Raw genomic sequence first — 21808 nt, 5'->3', positions numbered from 1 at the left:
ATTTATTCCAAACAGAGAAAATACTTAGCTATATTTACCCCTGTCTGGGACGATGCTCTCTTCATACCTTCCGGGCGAATGGGTGGATTTATGAAAGTGATTTTTTTTCTGCAGTGTTTTACCTGTCTGTACCAAATTTAAAATATACTCCCCCCTGAGACAGGGTTAGTGGCACGTGCCTATAATCCCAGCTCTGGGGAGATAAATGCAGGAGGCTCAGGAGTTCCAGGTCATCTTCAGCTACACAGCAAGTTGGAAGCTAGCCTGGGCTATGTGAAATCCTGTCTCATAAAACCTACTTCCTGTAAGTGTAGCTCAGTAAGAGCTCTCTACTAGCATGCGTAAGTCACTGGTTTCTATCATAGTACACCAAAGAAAGATGTAAAAACCTGCTGCCCTCCAAGATGGTCTCCAGCTATATCTTAATTCCACAACAGTCATACAGTGAGCTGTATCCCGGTTTCCATTTCACAGATAGGAAACTGAAACCCAGGGAGACTGGGCAGCTAGCCAGTGTCACACTCGTGTGTGCTGAGAGGGGATTAGACCATGGCTCCACGGGACTGCTACATGTCTTGGGCCACCTGCCTCCTGTCCATACCGTGGCACCTTCAACAGGACATTGTCATTAAAAAGTCTTATAGAGGTTTTAACTTGAGACATTCCTCTGTTCTTTTTACATTAGATACATTCTGACCTTGCAGAAGAAAAAGGAATAAAAATCACCTACAAATACACTGGGAAGGGAATTACAGAGCCACCTTTTGGTATATTTGTCTTCGATAAAAACACAGGAAACCTAAACGTTACCAGCATTCTTGATCGGGAAGAAACACCGTATTTTCTGGTAAGAGAGAGTAATTTTACCCTTATTTGTAGTTCTTTTTTTTATGAGTTGATGATTTTTTATATTTATACCATAGCATTAGATTAAGTTTAGCTTAAATCTGTTGTTGCTCCTGTCACGATTCAGCTGACAGGCTATGCCCAGGACTCCAGAGGAAACAACCTGGAGAAGCCCTTAGAGCTACGCATCAAAGTTCTCGACATCAATGACAACGAGCCAGTGTTCCAACAGGATGTCTTTGTTGGCTCTATTGAAGAATTGAGTGCTGCCCGTAAGGACATACTGCTTCTTTTTCTTTAATTCTGTGTGTTTGCGTGTGAGTGCTTGTCTGTATGTGCATCACCTGTGTGCAGGTACCTCTGGAGGCCAGAAGGGGGTGCCGGTTCCTCTGGAACTGAAGTTACAGGCAGTGGTAAACCACCTGATGTGGGTGCTAAGAACTGAACTTGAGTTCTCTGCAAGAGTAGCCAGTGCTCTTAACCACTAAGCCTTCTCTCCAGACCCGAGACCCAAATATGTTTCCTTTCTTTTTGTTTGTTTGGTTGGTTTTTGTTGCTGTTGTTATTGTTGGAATGTAAAACCATGGTCATTTATCCCCCATATATAAAAACACAAAATTCTATCTTTTGGTAAAATTGAGTATTACTCACAGGAAGGATAATAATAAACCCATCACTCCAGGTTTGGATCTCTTGTTATTTTAAATTTAAAGGACCTTAAGAATCATGATCTTTCTGAAAAAGATGATAGGTTAGATTGATGCAGCAGGTAAGGTCTCCACAGCAACTGTTTAAACCCGCCCTGTAAGGGGAAGTCAGCTATAGACACTGTAAAATGGACAGTGTTGTGGTCTAGTCAAACTTTGTGAGCAAAAATGAGCAGCCACCTGGCTTGGGGCTACGTGGGGTGTCGTTGACCTCTGACTTGTATTACTTCACTATTAGACCTGCTGATGGTATCGTTCAATGCAGTGCTCTCCCTAAGACCCGAAGGAGGCCACTCTCTTTGGTCGTAATAAAAAGAACAGTTGTACTAATCCTAATTTGATTGCATCTGAATAAGCATCCAGGATCTTGGGTAATAAGCATGAGTGGTCTTGGCTGTAAGATGAGTGGTGTGGCCCTCATACAGCAATTTTTCAAAACTTTCCAAGTATTCCGTGTATATTCACATGTGTGCACAAGTGCCATGACAAATGCTTGGAATGAGAGAACAGCCTGTGAGGGTCAGTTCTCTCCTCCCATCTTGTGGTCCCAACGATCGATCTCAGTTTGTCAGGCTTGGCAACAAATGCCTTCAGCTCTGAGCCATCCCTCTGTCCCCATCCAGGTAAATTTCTGATAGTGGTATAGTGTCATTCTGATAAGAACCATAGATCCTTGTAAGGAAAGACAGAAAGGATTTGTGAGCACCCTTACTTCAACACCTTTATTCCTCATGCCAGATACACTCGTGATGAAAGTCATCGCCACGGATGCGGATGACCCCACTACCCGCAATGCCGAAATCGCCTACAAAATTGTCTCTCAGGAGCCTGCCAACACTCCCATGTTCTACCTCAAGAAAGACACAGGGGAGATTTATACAACCAGTTTTACCTTGGACAGAGAAGTAAGTTAATGTTACATACCGCCCTCTTTTTTTACACTCTCTGCTTTTTAGTCTTTCCGCTCTTTATCGTTCTAATTTTCACTTGTGTGGCTATTGAGCTCTTGGAATGTGGCCAATTCAAACTGGGGTGTGTTGTGTTCATGCTGAAATGGGTGAAATAAGCAACAGATTGGGAAAATTTAGCACGAAGGCTATAAAATCTCACCACATGGCTCAGACCATGAGCACATCTGCACTCCCAGCAGAGACAGAAAAAGCTCAAGTCAAGGCTAGCCTGTTCTACATAGGGAGCTCTGCCTTGCTCAAGTTCAAGGCTAGCCTGTTCCACACAGGAAGCTCTGGCTTATCCTGGGCGACATAGTGAAATCAGCTTCAAAGACTGCTTGGCCTGATAGTGCAGGCCTTTAGCCCCAGCATTCAGGAGGAAGAAACTGGTGAATATCAGTGAGTTGAGGCCAGCCTAGTTTCCATAAGAGAATTCCAAGTCAGCCAGGGCTGGATAGTGAGACTTGCTCTCAAAAACGAAAGAGAAAATCAAAGAGCTCATAATGGAGAAAATTCTTGCTTTGAATCTCAAAGGAAATTTTGAGAATTTGAGTTGTTTCCCAGAAAGATTATTCTCTCAACCCTTTTTCTTTTTTATTTCTAATTCAAAAGGAGTTTTAATTTTATGTATGTGAGAATCTTGCTTGCACCGATGTATATCTGTGCTCCGATGTAGGCCTCGTGCCTGTGGAGATCAGAAGAGGGCATCAGATCCCCTGAAATGGGAATTATAGAACAGCTGTGAGCCGCTGAGGATTCTGGGAACCAGATCTGGGTCCTCTGAGAAAGCTTCCACGGCTCAACCACTGAGCTGTCTCTACAATCCCTAAGTCTAATTTTTTAATCAAAGGGAAGATCAATAACCTTTAAGAGCCACATGCACAAAAATTTTAACAGCATAGCAGAGTAGAGTGTTAGCAGTTCCAAGGGCACGGCAGTCCTACCAGACGTAAATCTGAAGCAGACACACTTTGTTGCACTGTGTCGTGTTTGGGAGTCAACGGCTCAAACGGGAAGGACCTTGGCCAGCGTTCCTGTTGAGATCTCCCTGAAATGTAAGGTCTCAGTGACTCCTAACTTCTGCTGATGCGCTTTCGCCTGAATCTCGAGTGGGAAGTCTCCTCTAGTGCTCCTCGGAGAAGCTGCTGTTTCTGAGGTGTGGACGTGGAGCTGACCATCACAGCCGCCTCTCATCAGGCAGCCTCCAGGCTTGTCTTGTTTAATCCACATTGAAACCGTGGGCGACAAATCCAGCTCTTATTCCCGTCTTACACATAAGGAAACTGAGACTCAAAAGGATTAAGTCTGTGTGCAGACAAGCAAGCAGCTAACCGCAGAGATGAGACTCTGCTCTATCCCACACGGTACCTTCCCACACTGAAGTGGCTGTTAAGTCCCTTAAGCCCCAGACTCGATGAATGGAGCCGTGGACCGGAGACCATATATAAGAAGGGGGTTCACTTTCTCAACTGTTTTGCTTTGTGCTGTGATCTGATTTTTTTATGATTTCTCACGGAGCTGAGGATGACCAGGAGCTTCCGGTCCTCCTGCTTCCACCTCCAGAAGAGAATGCTCTGTTTTTTGTTTGGCTTTTGTTTGGGTTTTTTTTTTTTTCTTCGTACTTTTGAGCGACATTTGACATCAGGGCATCTGTTGGACATGGTTCCTAGGAGTCCTCTGTCTACAGGAGTCTGGACCAAGCCTTCCAAGTTTTACTTCCCCTGGCCAAGTCTTCCTGACTTAGCATTTAACTTGGATGAAATTGTATAGGAGCCGAACCAAAGCTACCGCCTCAGTCCCACAGCCTCCTCCAGCGCACCTCGAACAGTCCACCTTTGTTTGAAGAAGCCGGCTCATAAGAGTGTTCCCGGTGACACAGTAGGATTATCCAAAACTCCCCCAGGTTTTCTGCCCTTCTCTAAAAGCTCTGACTGCATATAACTAGCATCCCCAAACCAACAATAGACCCCGGAGGTTACTTGTGAGTGAACTAGACAGTGATTCATTTCCTAAGGGTAGGGTGAACCAAAACCAGAAAGGCAGCTTCCGGAAGTCCTAATTTCCTCCTCAGATGGGTCCTCTTCATTTTTTATTGCTCTGCAGGAACACAGCAGCTATTCCTTGACGGTGGAAGCAAGAGATGCTGATGGGCAGATAACCGATAAGCCGGTACAGCAGGCTCAAGTTCAGATTCAGATCTTGGATGTCAATGACAATATACCTGTGGTGGAAAATAAATTGGTAACTTACTTTTGTAGTAGCTTTACTATTTCTTGAGTCCCAACTAAAAGTGCTTTACTGTATTAATGAGAGCTGTGTGTTTCTCTGTGTTTTGCAGTATGGAGGGTTGGTAGAAGAAAACCAAGTCGATGTGGAAGTCATGCGGATCAAAGTGACCGATGCGGATGAAATAGGCTCGGATAACTGGTTAGCAAATTTTACGTTCGCGTCGGGAAATGAAGGGGGTTACTTCCACATTGAGACTGACACGCAGACTAATGAAGGGATTGTGACCCTTGTCAAGGTAAGTGGTGAGTGTTCGCCATCAGAGCAGACCGCGGCTGTAGGAGAGACTAACATGTTTTGAGCCCCTTACTCTCATGCTTTACGAGGACATCAACTGGCACCAGCCTTGCTCAGGATCAGAGACATCCTTACGGGGCCAAGTCATATGGAAAGAAGCAGTCACCCTATATATAGTTCAGAACCAGATCAGGAACTCAGATCCCAGCCACATGGCCTCGCATGGCGCACTTCCCGGCAGCTCACTACCTAGCGTGAACTTGGTGGGCCAGGGCTCCATAACTTGCCTTTTGAACAAAAGTCTATCGTGATTTTACTGCAAGTATTGTAAGGGATGCATTTTGAAACACAGTAGTCTGCTTTCCTATGCCTCCTGGATCAATGAAGGAAAAACTGAATTAAGTAGTCTTAGAGAGCATGTGTAATTCAGCTCAGCGGTGGACAGCCGACCTAGCATGTGTGAGGTCCTCGGTTTAATCCGCAGTGCCAAATAAATTAAAACTTGGTGGGATATGGTGATTTGTACCTATAATCCCAGCACTTGGTGGGAGAACTGTTGAAAATTCAAGGCCAACCTAGACCTCATTGCAAATTCCAGGACAGCCTGGGCTACAAAGTGAAACTCTGTCTTAAAAAACAGTAATGATGGGGGGCTGGAGAGATGGCTCAGTGGTTAAGAGCATTGCTTACTCTTCCAAAGGTCCTGAGTTCAATTTCCGGCAACTACATGGTGGCTCACAACCATCTGTAATGAGGTCTGATGCCCTCTTCTGGCCTGCAAGCATACATGCAGAAAGAATATTGTATACATAATAAATAAATAAATAAATAAATAAATAAATGACTGATGAGGATGATGATGAGGAGGAGGAGGAGGAGGAGGATGATGAGCAGCTGTGTAGTGGTGGTACACGCCTTTAATCCAGCAATCAGGAGGCAGAGGCAGGCAGATCTCTGTAAATTCAAAACCAGCCTGGTCTACATAGCAAATCCCAGGACAGATGTAAACAAACAGCAAACGCACAGGGAAGGGAGCCCGAGATCATCCAGTCACGAGGGAAGCTGTAGAATACGCTGAAGCACAAGCCCATACCTACACTACTCAGAACACTGCCAGAGGTAAAAGTGATGAAGGGCTAGAATCCTAGTGAATTCGGGTAGGTGATTTTTTTTTTATGATAGGCTATATATAAGTCAACACAGGAAAAAAAAAATAACTACATAGAAATTCTCAAAACAACATCAATTTTATATAAAAATTGTAAATTGCTCAAAAGCTAGTCACAGACTGACTAAGTGAGTTAAGCGTAGCTTAATACCAATATTTATTTCTAAAATGGAGAGTTGGAGCATACACTATGTGCACAGTGATCACACAAACTGCATAGTGGGTGTTGTAAATAGCAGAGTTTACCAAAGCTTGCTGAAGGAAGGCTGATCTTCCTTGGACTCAGCATCCCAGAGGTAGGATACTCATCGCACTGCAAAAGTAGGGAGCAGGCTTTCTCTTTACACCAGGAAAGATCAGATCCTTTAGCATGTTAAGGTGCAGTGTGAATCTGTCTTAGGATCTAAGCAGTGGTAGTGCACACCTTTAATCCCAGCACTCAGGAGGCAGAGACAGATGGATCCCTAAGTTCGAGGCCAGCCTGGTCTACAGAGCTAGTTCCCAACAGCCAGGGCTGCACAGATAAACCCTGTCACAAAAAAAAAAAAGAAAGGAAGGAAGGAAGGAAGGAAGGAAGGAAGGAAGGAAGGAAGGAAGGAAGGGAGGGAGGAAGGAGGAAGGGGGAGAGAGGGAAAGGACAGGACAGGACAGGACAGGAAAGGAAAGGAAAGGAAAGGAAAGGAAAGGAAAGGAAAGGAAAGGAAAGGAAAGGAAAGGAAAGGAAAGGAAAGGAAAGGAAAGGAGGAAAGGCTACCGTAGGAACAGAGCTTGCCGTGCCACTGAGTCATGATGAAACCCACAACCAAAAGTAAGCTGGAGAGACTGGAGGCAGGAGCTGATGTAGAGGCCATGGAGGAGTGTTGCTTACTGGTTTGCTCATCATGGCTTACTCAGCCTGCTTTTTTATAGAACCTAAGACCCCAGCAGCCCAGGGGTGACCCACCCCCATCAATCACCAATTTTAAAAAGGCCCTGCAGGCTTGCCTACAACCCAATCTTATTGAGGCACTTTCACAATTGAGACACCATCCTCTCAGATGACTTTAGCTTGTGTCAAGTTGAGATAAACTGTCCAGCACAGCCACCATGTACTCCACACACATTCATCAAAAACAAGCCCATGGAACATGTGTTACTGAATATTAATTTTTATTAAATGCCCATTAATTTCCCTATTGCAAAACATTTCTTTTACTTGTTAAAAAAAGTAGAAATATATGCTTCTGCAAACAATTATGATCTTTATAAAAATCAATCGAAAGTACTTGCTTTGTTCGACATGGTGGATCAGGCCACCTAAGGCAGCACCTAATGAGGTGGGCAGAAAAAAATGAAGAAGCGTTCAAGGCCAGCTTGGCTTGCAGAGTGAGTTCTAGGCCAGGAAAGAGCTATATTTTTTGTTCCAAAAATACTAATAATTGTAAGGGCCAGAGGTAGTAGATGACTTTAAAGATAGTGTTTCTTTGCACGTGTGAACTCACAGAGACTGTGACATCATATATAAGACATGCTCAAGCCAGACAAACTCCCGGCACAGAGGGGGTAGTTGGGTACCAAGTCCCAGCACTTGCTGGGGAGCTATTGGCATTTGAAGGCTGCTGGAAGAGGAAGAGTCAGCTTTAATGGCGTGACACCTGATATATTGGCACAGTCTAGGGCAGCCCTCTTACCCAAGAGTAACTGAACAGCACAAACTGGACTCCATGGCTTAAGAGAGAGAGGACGAGAGAGAGAGAAAACATAGAGAAAGTGGAGGCAGAGCTCGGAAGGTTGTGAGATGGATGTGAAACTGATCAAAATTCACTGAGTAAAATTCTCAAAGAATAAAAAAACAATAATAATGAAACCTCCTGAACATTTCATGTTTATGGATTTCCAGGATTTGCAGCCGGTTGCTGTCGGTGTGACAGTGGACTGCCCGTGCAGCTGTGTCCCCAGATTTCATGTTGTTGTTTAAATCCGTGTGTCTCTCTGCATATGCTGGGCTCCGCTTCCTCTGCAGTAATGTTGGCTTTGTCTCTCTAGGAAGTGGACTACGAGACAATGAAGGATCTCAACTTCAGCATCCTTGTCACTAATAAAGCAGCTTTCCACAAGTCTATTGGGAACAAGTTCAAGCCTACGCCCATCCCCATCACGGTCAAGGTCAAGAACGTGGTTGAAGGCATCCATTTCAAGAGCAACGTAGTCTCCGTCCGAGTGAGTGAGGCGATGGATAGATCCAGCCTCAGCCGGTCGATCGGAAAATTTCAAGTTTTTGATGAAGACACTGGACAAGCAGCTAAAGTAAAGTAAGATATGGCTCTGAGTGGGTTTCCAGGTTTTAATTACCTTACGTGACAGTTGTTTTTAAATGTCGGTTTTCAAAACTCATTAGAAAATCGTAGCAGCTCATTCCCTCACATCCCAGAATTACAGTTTGCCGAAGGCCCTAAAATCAGTTCTCACCAAACTGAGCCTGCCGTCGAAGGAAGGCGGAGTTTCCATCTTTCCGTCAGCCTCTGAGCAGGGCTGGGCTGGTCACCTCTAAGACACCTACTAGAGAAGGCTGAAAGCGTCTCAGAAAATAACTGTAAAATTCCCTTATTTCCCAGCATACTAGGCGGTGAGGAAGTAGCAGATAAGGTTAACCACATGAGAACGATGCCAGCACACTATTATAACCAGGACTGTGAAGGCTGAGGCAGGGGGATTCTGAGATCCTGGCCAACCTGAGCTATACAGTGACACCCTGTCTCAAATAGGTGAATAAAGAGAGAATCCTGCCACAAATTCCACTTCACACACACATCGTTTTAATAGTTTCACACATTCCTGGGGTTGGGGATTTAGCTCAGAAGTAGATTGCTTATCTAGCAAATGCAAGGCCCTGGGTTCAGTCCTGAGCTTTCGGGGATGGGGGTGTAATTTCACACATTTCAGTATGGGAGTAGTCATTTTATGTACAAATAAATTCTGAGAATTAATCTTTATTTAAGCCACTTTATTTATTTCAAGGGGGGGTGAACTTTTCTGTGTGTGCACATGAATGAATATCTGTTCCACATGTCTGCATGAGCCCACAGACATCAGAAGAGGGAGCCAGGCTCCCGGACCTCAAGTCACAGGCACTTGTGAGCCACTCGGTGGGTACTGGGAACAGAAACCAGGCCCTCTCCAAGATGACGAAGCACTCTTGACCACTGAACCATCTTTCCAGGAAACTTGGGTGTGTGAGGGGGGTCACAATGGTCATTGCGAAAAATGCATTTGCTGTCACTGCGCTAAGGAGTTCATTGTGCCCTGTCTCTATAGCTTACATTGATATCTTTTAAGATTATCAGAATGCATCTCTCTCTACAAAGTTGCTGTTTATGAAGTTACGTCGTTGAGCTTGAAGACTCCTCCTGCAGCTCAGACACACAGGCTTGGGGACACACACAGGCTCGGGGACACACACAGGCTCGGGGACACACACAGGCTCGGGGACACACACACAGGCTTGGGACACACACAGGCTCGGGGACACACACAGGCTCGGGGACACACACAGGCTCGGGGACACACACAGGCTCGGGGACACACACAGGCTCGGGGACACACACAGGCGTGGGGACACACACAGGCTTGGGACCCTCTGCTCTATAACAAAGACGCTCTGGGGCTCACCTTCCTTAGGCCTGTGTCCTGGGTGCTGCCGCTTCATAAAACATCTAAAAACAGGACCAGCTGTGGCAGCAAGGCTCCCCAACTGTCTGTTTATATTTCCTGAGTCTCCATTAATGGAACCTATGGGCCATAGAGTGGGTAACTCTTTCCCAAATTGATCCTAACAAGTGCCTTCCGCTGATGTCTTTGTAAGCATCTTTTATTCGCCCTTCCACAGGGATCTACTTTTAACTCCCGTGACTCTGTGTGCCTGACAGGGCCACCCGTAACCAAGTCCCCAGACTGGAGGATTCTGTGTGATTTTTCTCTGCATATGCTGAGAAGCTTGTATGTTCTAACACTATTAAGAATGGCTTCCTGACAGGTTTTTTTTTTTAATTTTGCTATTTTTATCAGAACCTGTGACTATCATGAAAATGGTGTGCATTCTTTGAAGAATGATAAAAGATGCTTCTCTCCCAAAAGAGTCTTCCTTCCTTCTTTAGCGTGCACTTATAGAGTGTTAGAACAGGAGTGCCCTAACCATTTCATAAGTTCTGGGAGGCACAGCTAAGTTAAACCGTTTAACTCGTTAGTAGTTCCTGCTTTTGAAGTCTTAAAGACGGTAAGGTCTGGAAATGGCTCAGCACTTAGAGCACCTGCAGCTTTTGTAGAGGACCCAGTTTGGTTCCTAGAGCTTCAGGTGGCTCACAGTCACCTGTGCCCGCTCCGGAGGCTCAGACCCCCTCTTCTGGCCTCTGAGGTCACCTGCTTGCACATGCACATATCCACACACAGATAAGCACCCTTACACATAATTTAATATTAAAATAATAAAATTCTCTTAAAAAATATAATAAGAACAGCAAAAGAATCATATCTTTAATTTTGTCATCGTGTGGTATTGAACTGATTGCCCATCCGGTAGTTTATGGATATTGATATGACATGTGAGCTGCTGAGTTCCACAATGGATCAGTTGCAAAGCTTCTGAAATGGCATCACATGACACATTCCCTGTGCCGCATCAGGTAGGCAACCTTAGTGTGTGGCTTTGGATATGGAAAATCGGGGCAGGCAAATCAATGCCTGCTTTAAAATTCCCGACGCACATTCAAAAGTACCTGTGAAAATCCAGATGTGCTGCCATTTGCTTTTTACATTTTATTTTCATAGTTTTATTTTTACAGTTTTAGGTGTTGTTTGTTTGTTAAGACAGGATGTCATTAGCCCAGGCTGGCTTTGAACTCACTATGTCAGACAAGACTAACCTTCAACTCCTGATCCTTCTGCCTTCACCTCCCAAGTTCTGGATCATACCTTCCTCTATAATCAGTTACTAGAAACAACAGTAGGCATAAAGGGCAGTTCAAGCATACAAGTGGATTATTTCCAAATAGCATACACAAATATTACTGTAGATTAGTCATCTATTCCCATGTGCTTAAATAGCTACTTACTAGAAAATGGATTATTGATTTGATTGAACCAAGAGACTCGTGTGTTTGCCTTGTGTTTGTAGTTTATATGTTAAACTCAATAGTACTCGCTGTACACAATTCTGAAAACTTATAAATATGAGCATATTTCCTGTGCCTTCTTATAGCTGGCTTTCCACAGTGATTTTCCTCACTTCAGAGAGGAAACCCAGAGATGCGTTGTCTTCACTTTTAGCCAGTTCGGTTGAAAGTCATCATTCCTAACAACGTACAGCATCTCAAAATGTTTAGGTGCTCCCAGTTAAGGCAACCACTGTTTTTTAGGTTGTTTTTAAATATTGACAACATCCCTGTATACTGAATACCATAAGCCTATTCCACTACCATGTGACATTCAGATCCAGTGTGTATAACAAGTACCTGCACAATGGGATGTTAGTCCCAGTGTGCCCAGAATTAAGGATGAACTTGGTGTTTGTTTTGGAACAGATATGCAAAGGTGGACGATATAGACAACTGGGTCTCCGTGGATTCTGCCACTTCGGAAATTAAGCTTGTAAAGATTCCCGATTTTGAGTCTAGATATGTCCAGAATGGCACCTACACTGTGAAGGTTGTGGCTATATCCAGTGGTAAGTTCTTAAACAGATGTTTTGTGTGACTAAATGCATTCAGCTGTTATCTTTCAGTGCGGGAAGCATGTGTTCTGTGTAAAAAAGGCTCATCTCTTCAGCGGTTATGCCTTCATATTCTTGCTTACATAGTGACTTAGAACTGATTCGAATCTGAGACCCAGCCGGGATGGGAGCTGCCCTCAGCGGTTAGCACCCCCTCCTTACCTGATTAGCCGGTGGTCAGCCATAGACTCAGAATTCTGAACGCTCTCCTGTTTATTTTCAAGATCATCCTCAAAAAACCATCACTGGCACCGTCGTTATCACTGTTGAAGACAGCAATGACAATTGCCCCACGCTGGTGGAGCCAGTACAGAGTATCTGCGAGGATGCCCCTTACGTGAATGTCACTGCAAAGGATCTGGATGGACCCCAGAACAGCGGGCCGTTCACTTTCTCCGTCCTCGACCAGCCGTCTGGAACTGCAGAGCAGTGGAAAATAGTACACCAAGAAGGTACGTAGATGACTGACCTTATCAAAGTCTAAACAGTAAGCATGATAGATAATGAAGATGTTTATAACACGGGCTGTTTCTTCTCTCAAATTTTACTTCTAGTATAATTCCCATGCTTTCTGACCAGGCGTGGTGACACACACCTTTAGTCACAGCACTTGGGAGTTAGAACAAGTAGATTTCTGTGAGTTCAATGCCAGCTTAGTCTACATCAGGAGTTCAACCCAGCCAGAGCTACACAGTGAGACCCTGTATCAAAAATAATAGTCACAATAATCATGTAGGCCTTGTTTCTTCTCTCAAATTGTACTTCCAATGTGATCCCCAATATGGTTCTCAAGGGGCTTATGAAATGAGGCTCTGAACATACAATAATATTTTAGCTCAAGCACTTTTGTCTCATAAGATGGGGAGACGGGAGCCGTGTCCAGCAATCAGACATTTATAAAGTGAACTCATAATTCTGTTTAAAATAATGGTTATTGAGCATGTACTGTGTGCCAGGCCCTCTGCACACACTGTCTCAGCTAATCCTTGCTCAGTTGCATAATTTCCTGATGGTGGAGAACGCTGGCCTTACTCAGGTGTAGTGACTTGTTAAAAGGCACAAAGCTAGTTTGTGATGGACGTGACCTGGCAAAGGTCTGACACTCATGCTAACCTGGTGCTGCCAGACACAGTCACTGTATCTTGGGCGTATTTCTCTTGCTGATGTGATCTTTTGAGTGTCCTTGGGACAGTCTCAAATGCAGAAAATTTCACCCAGAAAACTGTTTAGCAGGTGGAGTCCATTTCAGAAAGATTTACAGCATAGTTATCAGCTACCGTCTTACCAGTTATTATAACTTACTTCAAATAGTTCAGAGAAAGGTTTTGTTGGGTTTTCCCACTACTTTTTTTTTTTTGAATACACACACAAGTCTGGTACAGTGGTTCTCACAACCCTTGCACTTAGGAGGCAGAGGCAAGACGACTGTTTTGAGATTAGCCTCAACCTCGCTTCAAGTTCCAGACTGGCCTAATTGACATAGCTCAGCTCTGTCCCAAAGAAATAATATCAGCAAGGGAACCCAATTGGAAAAGGTGCTAGCTGCCAAGCCTAACTACTGGGTTCCCACCCAGGATCCATCTTTAACCTCCACATGCTGACCATGGTACTGGAACACACAGGCATAGCCACACCCACAATAAATCTCTCTCTCTCTTTCTCTCTTTCTCTTTCTGTTGTTGCCGTTTCTGTTTGCTTGTTTTTTGAAACAGGGTCTTACTCTGTAGCCTATGCTGGTCTCAGACTGCTATAATCCTGCCTCAACAGTTGGGTGCTAACTATAGGCAGAGGCTGCTTATTCATTTTCCGGCCACCAAGACCCAAAATAATCACACAGAAATTATGTTAATTAAAACACTGCTCAGTCTATTAGCCTAGGTTTCTTATTACCTAACTCTTACATCTGAAATTAACCCATTTTTATTCATTTGTGTATCGCCATGTGGCTGTGACCCACCAGTATGGTTCCGTCCTGCTTCTGTCTCCTTTTGGGGTCCACATGGCGTCTCCCTTCTTTTCTCCTCTATCCCTTCTTGGAATTCTGTGCTGCCATAGGCCCAAAACAGATTCTTTATTAACCAATGGTAATAAAACATATTCACAACATACAGAGGCAAATCCCACATTTTCCTTTTTTAATATGTCTTTCACTGTATTCTAATGCTTGTAAAATAATGTGAAATTCCATTATCAAATTTCTTAAGAAAAAAAACAGAACAATAGGTATATAAAGAAAAGGTATTGTCTCTAAAGAGTGGAACGAGATAAAAATAAGATGGGTCTGCCTGTGCTGAAAATTATCCAAACTGGGGGTGACGCTGTGCAGGTTCTGCTACACTTGAAAACTACTTCGGCAGCTTATTTTTTAATAATCAGTAAGATAAACATCATTGGATGAAAATTTTACTTATATAAACGTCAACTCGTGCATCGCTGCATTCCCGCTGACTGGACAGTGTTGTGGCTGTTCCAGCATTTTCTAGGCCACACACATTAGTTAAAAGTAAACCTTAGGAAAGCTGAGTCTAACCCTATCCCCCTGCTGGTTAAACTTCTTTTGAAATCTATGGACACATTTGATGAGCAAACGAAATGAACTCCATGGGGAGCTGGGGAGGAATAACGCTCACAGCCGGAGCTACACTAAGACCCTTCACGTGGGTTAGTTTCTCTTCCCTCAACAGCCATCGTTTTCATGCCCGTGTGCCTCCCCCTCACAGGGACCAGTGTGCTGCTGCGGCAAAGCGAGTGGAAGCTCGGGAGAAGTGAGGTCCCCGTCCTCATTTCCGACAGCCAGGGCTTCAGCTGCCCCGAGACGCAGGTCCTTCAGCTCACAGTCTGTGAGTGTCTGAGGGGCGGTGGCTGTGCAGAAGCCCAGTATGACAACTACGTTGGCCTGGGGCCCGCCGCAATCGCTCTCATGATCCTGGCCCTGCTGCTCTTGCTGCGTAAGTCTTCAGTGTCTCCCGTCCAGAGTGACGTCTTAGCCCTGTAGCCAACGACTTCCTTACACTCCTGCTTCAACCTCATGAGAACACTTTGGAGGGTGAACGTTAGGATAACTGCAGAGCATTGCTATGCTCCTCCACCTTTTGCCGTAACTCCTGTGGGTATCTTGATCAGCTCTGTGGGGGGGAGGGGGCTGTTGCACAGCTGTATTCCCAGTACCAGAAGCAGTATCAACAGGTCTTCAGAAAGGCTTGCCACATGCATATGCCATGTGGATATAAGGTTATTTTTACAAAGCTCGTGTATTCCAATCCAACCATGCTTTGCACAGTCACGTCACTGAGGCTTCCCTGCCTCCATTTCTGGCTTTTCAGCTTGCTCTGGCCAGCCCCAGGTGCAGTCAACTCTTTTCTAAGTACTCTGTGTGTCTTTGCAATAACACGCTGTGCCCAGCCAGTCCTTCTCGCCCTCCAGTCCGCCAAAGGCCTGAGGTCGCCTACACTCCCAGTCTACTTGAACTTTGGCAGAGCATGCACAACCTCTAAGGCAGCCTGGGCTGTCTCCACGGAAAGAGGAGGAACCCATTAAAGACACTTGTAGATAGCTAGTTAAGTACACAGAACTCAACAGTTTACAGTGGAGCTCTAGCCCATTGTTTCTACTTGCTGGTGAGTGGCTTGCTTTGACTCACCATGGAGTTGGGTGTACATATTTTACCCAGGGATTCCATGCCCTGGTTTCCCATCCCAGCTTCCCTGAAGCCTAACCTGTCACTCAGCCCACGACACTTAATTACTGTAGGAGCTGGGTGTATGGCTCAGTGGTAGAGCGCTTACCTAACGTGCCTGGGCTCAGCCTCCAAATTTCATAGAAATGAGCGTGGTACAGCACACTTGTGACCCCAAAACTTAGGAAGAGGAAACAGAGGCATCAGAACTTCAGAGTCTTTCTCAGTTACATATTGAGTTTAAGGCCAGTCTGGGCTGTATAATCGCCTATCAGAAAAAAAAAAAAATCGAAACCAACGAAAAGAAAATAGTATTAGGTCATTGAAAGGCAAACTGGAATGTCAGAGAGTCAGGTCTCGTACCCAGCCCCACTCTGAGGTAAAGTACAATAGCTTTGGTGTGCTAGAATATGTTGATGTTTTCATCTGTTCTTACCACTCCCCAGGTTTGTGTGTGTGTGTGTGTGTGTGTGTGTGTGTGTGTGTGTGTGTGTGCGTGCACATCCATGCACATGTTTTGGATGGAGCTTTAGAGACAAGGTTTTAGGCTCCCAAGCAGCTAAGTGCGATCCCAGGCACGTGCTGCCGTGCTTGGCTGCTTTCGATCGCTCTGCTACATCTCTTAGATAGCAGCCTGACAAAAAAAGATTTTGACAGTAGCCTTAAAACATTCCGTTTGTTTGGTCCTCTGATTTACATCTGATCTCATACAATCACAACATTCTACTCACTAGCCAGAGACAGGCTCTCTGTAATGAATAAAACCTCTGAGTCAGAGGGCTTAGTCTGCCTTCTGGCTTTGGTGTAATTCAACCAAAGCAAAGTTGGGAAGGCTGGACCACAGTGAAGAAACACAAAACATAAGATGAAGTGTCAAAGTGAAGCCTGGGCTCCAGGAAGTCCAGTGTGAGCTCTAAATGGTGTGGCCTTCGTTGGAAAATGGACTCTGGACTCTGCTTTGCTTTGTACAGTTGTGCCGCTCTTGCTGCTGTTATGCCACTGTGGAGAGGGCGCCAAAGGCTTCACCCCCATTCCTGGGACCATAGAGATGCTGCACCCGTGGAATAATGAAGGGGCACCACCTGAGGACAAGGTCAGTTCATCAGACAGTGGTGCTCTCTGGTCTGATTTCATCGGGAGGATGCGGGGCGTTCGAACAATCTCACTCTGTAGCCCAGACTAGCCTTGAACTCAAAACAGTCCTCCTGCCTTGGACTCCCGAGCATGGGGATTACAGTTGTGAACCACCATGCCCAGCCTTATTTTATGATTTTAAAGGTGTCTTACTTAGAGGGTATTTGCAATATTTTTGGTCATGAGAGATTGACACAGCAATTGAGTTGCAAAACGTATACAGTAAGAGCTGGCATCCAACTCTTAAAGTCCTTAGCATCTAGGAAGTAACAGTGTCTGGAAGACTGGGCTCTCCATCTTTGGGATCTGAGTGTTCACAGTGGAACTGATTAGAGGGACTCAGCAGATGACCACGCTTGCTGGAGAGGAAAAGCCCTCTACCTTTCAAGGTCGGGGAGCCTGTGCTGGTGTTGTGGTGTGACAGAGAAGGCAGAACAACAGACATTAAATCGTATGCCCATGCTCGTCCAGCAGTGGTCATTGGATCTCACGCACATGCCTTGGTTAAACAACAGGTTCCCGCGATAGCGTATTCTCTCTCGTGTGCTAGAGCAGACTTGAGAGGCTTTGACTGTACTGTGGTCTATCCTGTGCTAACAAGAATGCAGACCAGGAGTCAGCAGGTGATCCAAACTATGTAGAGCAAGAGGCTGGAAGAGCAGGAGCCTGTGGGAATTTAGACTTGGAACTTCTGTCCCGCTGCTAAGTGGTCCTCTCAGCATCCCTTCCGTTCTCAGCATAGTCCACTGACAAGGTAGACCCAACCCCCAAGGTGCTTTTGGAGTGGCCCAAATCCCTTTTCCTATTGTTTGACGATCAGATCCCCTACCCTTCCAATGTTTCTTCACCCGGGGTCTCTCTTTGTCTGCCACAAGTATCATTTCCTGCAGGATATCTGTTGCAACGGCAAGTGTCAGAAAGCTGAATATTGGCAAAGAAGAACATGATGGTTCTCCGTGTTGATTACTGTTTTAGTTAAGGTTTCTAATGCTGTGCAGAGACACCATGACCTTGGCAACTGTTACAAAGGAAAGCATTTTATGGGCTGGTTTACAGTTCAAAGGTTTAGTCCATTATCATCATGGTGAGACATGGTGCAAGCAGGCAGACATGGTGCTGGAGAAGAAGCTGAGATTCCTACAACTTGACCCGTAGGCAACAGGAAGTGTAGCATGAGAGCCTGCTTTTTAGGGTTTCTGTTCTGCCCAGTTCCCACAATCATTGGGTCCCAAAGAAAATCACACAGAGGTCTACATAATTTATAAAAGCATTGGCCCATTAGCTCAGGCTTTGTATTAGCTCTTATAACTTATATTAACCAATTATTCTAATCTATGTTAGCCACATGGCTCAGTACCTTTTTCAGTGGGGCAGGTCCCATCCTGCTTCTTTGGTGTCTGGACAGGACTGCCAGAAGAGCTTCCTTCTTCCCAGAATACTTCTGTTCTCAATGCCCTACCTCTACTTCCTGTCTGGTTGTCCCACCTATACTTTCTGCCTGGCTACTGGCCAATTAGCATTTACATAATTAACATAATTTACATAATTAACAGAATACAGAATTGTCCCACACCATTTCCCCCTCTTTTATTTTAAACAAAGGAAAATATGTATAGTCCATTTTTGGGGAATGTGGGCATAGTATTCCAGGCTACTTCCTGCTGGTTGGGGAGCTGATAATCTTATGGGGACCTAAAGAAAATTTTGAATTATGATCAAGTCATGACTGGAGTATCCTGTGAGCCTTAATCATTTCAGGCAGCAGTTTTGAACCTGTTTTGGATGTAGAACTCTGACATCTGGGCCATCAGTTCCTACCAGAGATTTCTCAGGTCGTCTTTCTTGATCAAACCTGATTTTTCTTAACTCAGAATGAATCCACAGCCTCTCATTCCCTGTGGAAACAAAAGCAAAATCTCTTCTCCAAAGCAACATACCTTTTGACTTCAACTTTGAAGTCAAGGTATTTTCAAAATACCTATCTTGAATTAATTCAGCAGCATTTATAAAAAAAAAATCTTTTAGCAGCTGTTGCTCCTTCCTCAGCATTCAAACAATTCAAACAGAGCATAATAACATACAGTATCAAGATTCTCTGTGTATTTTTCATCTTTATGTGGCTTTATTTTAACCTCTATTTCTTTTATTTTTACTTTTTGGCTTTTTGAGGCAGGGTTTCTGTGTATCTTATCCTGGAGCTCACTCTGTAGACCAGGCTGTCCTTGAATTCACAGAGACCTGCCTGTCTCTGCTTCCCCAGTGCTAGGATTAAATGTGTGTGCTACCACACCCTGAACTCACAGAGATCTATCTGCCTCTGCCTCTCAGGCATTGGGATTAAAGGTGTGTACCACCACACCCAACTATTCTCTTTCTTTTTTATTTTAAGGACTTTAACCTTTAGCATGCACATTTTTTGACACAGTGTAAACCATTTAGAGATTTTCTTCGTCTTTGAATCTGTCTTTACTGTATATCTCTCTCTTTTTCTGACTACATGAGTCTTTAATTTGTTAGGCAATATAGAGAGGATTAAAACCGTGACTTTGATGGCTCGATCCAGCCCATTCCTTAGCTTTCTGAGATTTCAGGCTCATGGCGGAGGTACCGGGTGTAGCCACATTTATTGCCATAATTCTGTGGTGTTTCAAGATCCCTGCCAGCAAGGAAGCTGCTGCAGTGTGCTCACAAACCACACTCAAATGCTCCATAGTCGGACCGCCTATCTGAAAGAGTCAGAATTTGCCCTGGCATGATGGCTCAGAAAGCCGGCATTTTAAAACAGCACAGCCTTTTTCCTGCTACAGATGAAAACCGAAAAGCATGCAGTCAGCTTTTCATCAACACTTTTTAAGTGTTCATGGCAGGACCTCTTAAAAGAGATGCAAGGTTTTACAGCTAAAGCTAAGTCAGGAAGCCTCTCTTAGATGAGATCTGAGAAATTGCTGCTACCAAGAAAATATTCTTTACTCTATTCTTTCCCAAGCTTTCTCAGGCTTTCTGTGGATTCAGTTATCCTCACTGGGCTCAATTCTGTAACATGAGGGCCAGCTTGTTGGGGTTTCTATCCTGCCCAGTTCCCACAGCCAGTAAGCTCCAAAGAAAATCATACAGAGAGTCTACATTAGGTTATAAACTGATTGGCCCATTAGCTCAGGCTTCTTATTAGCTCTTATAACAAAGGTACCGAGCCATGTGGCTACATAGATAAGAATAATGGGTTAATATAAGTGATAAGAACTAATAAGAAGGCAAGAGACTCCTATCTGGTAGCAATGGAAGACTGGAAATAGAATCTTTATTTTGAATGGCCATGTGTCCAGCTGAAGTTTCAAAGTTTTATAACTGTCACAGACAATCTCAAGGGAGAGGTGGATTCTGGGAAAGAGAGTAAATCAAGACCACATAAGGAAATCTGGGCTTTGGGTCCTGCACGGGTTATAATCAGCTCTGAAGCAGGAAGAAGAAGTTCTTCACAAGATTCCAACAGATGTGCCCCACCCTGTTTTCCTGATTCACTGAGGAGAAAATTGCTTCTCCTGCTTTACATTCTCTTAGCTCACGTCTTCTGCCAAGTACACCGACCCTCTGTCCTTCGAATTCATTTCTGAGCCGTGTTTCCCCCTAGGTGGTGCCATCGCTTCTGGTGGCGGATCACGCCGAGAATTCAGCAGTGAGAAACGGACTAGGAGGTGCAGGAGGCGCGATGATCAAGGAAAGCCTGGTGAAAGGCAGTAGCTCAGCTTCCTTTACCAAAGGACAGCATGAGATGTCCGATATGGACGGAAGATGGGAAGAACACAGAAGCCTCCTTACTGCCGGGAACACTCATCAAGTGGGGACAGCAGGAGTCATAGCAGCCAATGAAGCACTAAGGACAACAAGAGCCACAGGGGCTTCCGGAGGCATGGGTGGGGCTCGAGGAGCTGCTGTTGCAATGAATGAGGAATTCTTAAGAAGCTACTTCACAGAGGTGAGCCCTGCTTTTCATGAGTGGTGAGGAGGGAGCGGGAAGCATGTACATGTACATGTGAGATTCTAGGTTCCTAAGTGGCTTTTGTGAGAGGTATAATTAGTGGGAATGTTTTGGAGCCCTGTTTAGTTGTGTTTACAGGCAATGGGAACGAGAGATGGGGTCCATTGAGACAGACAGTGTTCACCAAGTTATGCGTTAACAAATGGCTGCACAGTCCGCTTAGTTCTTACAAAGGCCTCTTCTCGATGTTTCTACTGTCAACTTCCTCCTGCTCTGTCCCAAGTCGTTATCATTCTAAGATGTACACTAGGAAAGCAGATTGAGCCCCGGAAGCTGCCATCCTGTGGCGCAGGGCAAACTGCAGTGGCAAAACCAGACATCAGCTCTGGTGGCTGCTTATCTCATTAAGTGATAAAACAACTGACAGACACAGCTTGAGGGAGCGTTCCGCTGGCTGGAGAAGTTAGTTGCAGACCATCACCAGGAAGGCATAGCAATGGACTCATGAGATAACTAGTCAAATTATGTCCACCGTCAGGAGGCAGAGGTGCAGGTTGGTGCTCAGTTCACTATCTTCTTCTTTCCTTTTTCTTTCGTTTGGGAACCCAGCCCATGGATGGCACCACCCACATTTAGTGTGGGAGAGTCTTCCATCCTCATTCAAACCTCTTTGCAAACTGCCCCAGAGACACATATAGAGGCGTGTCAGCAAGGTGATTCTCCATTCAGTCAGGTCAATAATGAAGATTAATCATCACAGGCTCTTTCGGACTCTCTCCCTTTCTACACTTGCATTTCTTTGGTCAAAGGAAGTCATGTGACTATGATAAGTGACCCTGGGTCAAAAAGATACAACCTCTCTGAGGAAGCAGGCATGAGGGGGCGGGGGGAGAGGGTAAACACCGGAAGGAGGACAGAGAACATAGCCTAAAACACGCAGGCTAATAGATCTACTTACATTTTTGTTTCTTTGGTTTTTTGTTTGTTTTAGTTTATTTATTGGTTTTGTGTGTATGGATGCTTTGCCTACATGTTTGTCTATGCACCACATGCAGGCAATGAAAAGGGCATCAGATCCCGGGAAC

At 44.8% G+C, this 21808-nt stretch overlaps 1 protein-coding gene across 1 annotated transcript in view; it reads left to right on the top strand.

The window, feature by feature from the left end:
- Nucleotides 1-21808, top strand: part of Dsg2 (desmoglein 2) — a 47058-nt gene that overhangs the window by 20758 nt on the left and 4492 nt on the right. The window contains exons 4-14 of the mRNA XM_048442674.3: nt 686-847; nt 974-1118; nt 2292-2458; nt 4607-4744; nt 4842-5027; nt 8220-8485; nt 11750-11892; nt 12162-12389; nt 14658-14885; nt 16585-16706; nt 20376-20720. Of these exons, the coding sequence (XP_048298631.3) occupies nt 686-847; nt 974-1118; nt 2292-2458; nt 4607-4744; nt 4842-5027; nt 8220-8485; nt 11750-11892; nt 12162-12389; nt 14658-14885; nt 16585-16706; nt 20376-20720 (2130 nt within the window). The remainder of the gene's footprint in view (nt 1-685; nt 848-973; nt 1119-2291; nt 2459-4606; nt 4745-4841; nt 5028-8219; nt 8486-11749; nt 11893-12161; nt 12390-14657; nt 14886-16584; nt 16707-20375; nt 20721-21808) is intronic.

Source organism: Myodes glareolus, chromosome 13, assembly GCF_982192425.1.
Source record: "Myodes glareolus chromosome 13, mMyoGla1.1, whole genome shotgun sequence".
Classification (NCBI taxonomy): domain Eukaryota; kingdom Metazoa; phylum Chordata; class Mammalia; order Rodentia; family Cricetidae; genus Myodes; species Myodes glareolus.
The sequence above is the reverse complement of the archived record's forward strand: the minus strand, read 5'-3'. Positions and strand labels throughout refer to the sequence as shown.